The sequence below is a fragment of the Rhinopithecus bieti genome, unplaced genomic scaffold, assembly GCF_001698545.2.
Source record: "Rhinopithecus bieti isolate Rb0 unplaced genomic scaffold, ASM169854v2 scaffold_26569, whole genome shotgun sequence".
Taxonomy (NCBI): domain Eukaryota; kingdom Metazoa; phylum Chordata; class Mammalia; order Primates; family Cercopithecidae; genus Rhinopithecus; species Rhinopithecus bieti.
Window position 1 is genome coordinate 171,426 of NW_016811895.1, and position 3,344 is coordinate 174,769.

The 3,344-nt window shown below is 45.9% G+C and overlaps 1 protein-coding gene across 1 annotated transcript; it reads right to left on the reverse strand.

The window, feature by feature from the left end:
• Positions 1-2,104: 2,104 nt before the first annotated feature.
• On the reverse strand, positions 2,105-3,019 carry LOC108544225 (taste receptor type 2 member 62). Its single transcript, XM_017895265.1, has one exon. The coding sequence runs from the start codon at positions 3,017-3,019 to the stop codon at positions 2,105-2,107; it is 915 nt and encodes a 304-aa protein (XP_017750754.1).
• Between the last annotated feature and the right edge of the window lie 325 nt (positions 3,020-3,344).

Here is a 3,344-nt window from a genome sequence, read left to right on the forward strand (position 1 = left end):
GAATCTCCTCTTTTAAACCTTTAATCATCTTCTTGCAAGAGAAAATTCTTGATCTTGTTATCTTGCCTCTGGTCATCCCTCTCTCTTCTCTTGCCATATCCTGGCCTCCAGCTAGCATTGTAGCATGTTTTGGGGCCTCAGCTTCCCAGTATTATTGGACATTTGACTATAAATGCATTTATCTATTTGAAAATTCTTTGTAACCTCGGTTCTGTCCTGTTATTTACTGCTTCTAGTTTGACTAGTTCAAATCTATGAATCTCTCTTAACTATGTGTAGAGTTTTTCCCAATCTCTTTTAGTCTATTGGTCTCCATACTTTTTTTTATCATAAATTCCATCAGTAAAATATATATACATATGAACATGCAACCCACTAGCTATGAATTGAATGTTTGTGTCCTCCCAAAATTCATACACTAAAACCTTAACCCTCAATGTGATAACATTTAGAGATAAGGCTTTCAGGAGGTAATTAGTTCATATGGGTGAAGCCCTCATGAATGGGATTAGTGTCCTTATAAGAAGAAACACAAGACAGATAAGTCTGTCTGCCATGTGAGAACACAACAAGAAGATATCTGTCTGCAACCCAGAAGAGGGCCCTCACCAGAACCCAGCCATGCTGGCACCCTCAGTTTCAGGCTCCAGAACTGTGAGAAATAAATGTCTGTTGCAAAAACACCCAGTTTATGGTATTCTGTCACAGCAGCCTAGGCTAAGACACTACCATATGCATGTTTATTTTTAATTATATGCATGTATATTTTACTAATACGTTATGTGCATCATAAAATACCCCCCAAAAATAGGGTCTAAAAGGAAAAGAAAGATATAAATTGAAACTGAAATTGCTACAAGCCTAGTGGATCATCTTGCACAAGCCCTGGGATGCAGACATCCCAATCTGGAGATTCCCACCCTCAGCAGCAGCATCTGGGATCCACCTCCTGGGTGAGCAGACAGGAAGAGTAGGATCATCAAAATTAAGAACTGTAGGACATTTCCTTTGTTTTCCATCTATCTTCTGTTGGCCAAAACCTAAAAGCATTTTTACATCAGACAATTCCTTTTCATTCGACATGAACACATGAAGTTATGGATGTGACAGACAGTGGCACCAAACTACTATGTGTCCTTAGCCTTCTGTGAGATCCAGCTGGAAAAGTTCCTTGGGTGGAATCAGTCTTAAGCAGAGCACAAAGGAAGGAAATGGTGGAGACTGGCAGAGAAAGGAAAGAAGGAAGTATTGCGTGGGCCCAAGAAGCACATGAGGAAGAAAAGGACTTGGGGGAAGAGGGGAAGATTTATTGGGCTGAAGTGGAGAGACGAGGCTGAGAGCACAGGTGTGGAGCAGAAGGGCAGACGATGTCAAGTGGATGATGCTAGACAATCCATGTCACTATAAAAAAAATAAGCTTCAAGGGCAGGGCGCGGTGGCTCACACCTGTAATCCCAGAGGTGGGTGAATCACTCGAGATGAGGAGATTGACAGCAGCCTGGCCAACATGGTGAAACTCCGTCTCTACTAAAAATACAAAAATTAGCCAGGTGTGATGGTGCATGCCTGTAGTCTCAGCTACTCGGGAGGCTGAGGCAGGAGAATTGCTTGAACACGGGAGATGGAGGCGCGATGAGATCACGCCACTGCACTACAGCCTGGGCAACAGAGTAAGACTCCATCTCAGAAGTAAAATAAAATATATTAAAAACAAGCTTCAGTTTGCCAACAAAGACAACTGCTGACAGTTACAGTTCTCTATAAAGGGCATACAGACCAAAATGATGCTTGGCAAATATTAGGGTTGCTTACTTGTAGATTCGTGGGGCTCCATGAGGAAATGAGGCCACCAGCAAAGGCCAAGGTGATTGAAGGCTAGGACTAGAGACTCACAGCAGTGGAGGGGATGGTAAGAACACAGACAGCAAGATGGAAAAGGGATTCTGAAGCATAGACAAAGTGGGAGAGAAAGAAGAAACTGGAAAGAAAAAGAACCCAAACCATATGCATTCCTGCCAGAACCAGGATCATTCGTCACAGGACTGGTTATTGACACAGATAACTCAGGAGCAGAACCACCCTATGGCCAGCACCTTCCAAAGCCCTATGAGCCAGCAGCACATGGGCACTGCAGCTGAGGCCATGTCTTCAGGCCCTTTTTCAGTTTGGGGCTCCTCAGCACCAGGAAGGTAGAGTGCAGACAGATGTTGGCATAGATTAGCACTTCCCAGGCCCAGTGCCAGTGACTCTGAAAGTTTACGATTTTCAAAGCAGAAACAAACAAGAACAGGAAGTACAGTGTACAGAAAATGAGGGAAAAGGTGAGTGACTTTAGAGCCATGGTGTAAGCCTGGGTGCTGGGATGACAGGGCCCGGACCTGTGGTCCCTCATCTGCCCCAAGTGCCAGCACAGTGAGACTATGAGCAAGACAGTGGACACTAGGAACAGGAGGAATGGAATCGACAACACAAACCCTTCATAAAGGAAAAAGTAGAGCTCATATGAAGCCTGCACTGTATAAACTAGAGTTTCGTTTCCGTAGGAATTCAGGGAGACCTTCCTTGGACGAAACAGTATATTCCCAGTGGCTGATGAGATGACTTCCAGGCCACAGATGATCAGGGAGACCTGGATCAGCCTGGGCACTAATCGAGAGATCCTCCACTTCAGCCAGGCGAAGGTGGGGTGGGAGAAAGATGAGATCTTCACACAGTAGAAAGCAGCAAGCAAGGCAGTAAACCACAAAGTGAGGGCATTGAAAAGGTCCCAGAAGGTGTTCACATAGGGAGCTGTGCGCCAAAAATCTAGGGAGGCCAGGAAGTTGTTCGCCATGGCTACCCCATGTAGGCAGAACCGGGAGGCAGCGAGACAGGCCACAATCATGTCACTTGTGGACAGCGTCCGGCACCTTACCCACTCCCTGCCCAGCACTGTGACCAAGAAGCCATTCTGCACCATTGCAGCCAATGACTCCAGGCAAAAGATGGCCATGAAGATCAATGTGAGCGAGGAGGGCATCTTCTCCAGGGAGGTTCTGCTAAGTCTCGGCTCCTACTGCAGAGGACTGGGACACATCTGCAGGGAAAAACAGCCTCCCTGGCCAAGTCAAGCCACCCTGTTGACACCAGAGACTCAGAAGCCCTTGTCCCTGGATTCATAGAAAATCCCAGCCACCAGCAAACACCCCCAGTCCCCAACATTTGAAAAGATAATTTCTGCAATCTCCTTTGGCATGCAAACCACTACCAGCTAAATGACACCGTCTCTATTTGCATAACCTGTATTTGCCTATCCTTTCTCAGAGCCAGATACAGGGAAATGTTAACAGAATAGAGGCTGCCGG

Excerpts from the sequence above, each read along its gene's own strand:
- LOC108544225 (XM_017895265.1), bottom strand. The coding sequence starts at position 3,019 with ATGCCCTCCTCGCTCACATTGATCTTCATGGCCATCTTTTGCCTGGAG.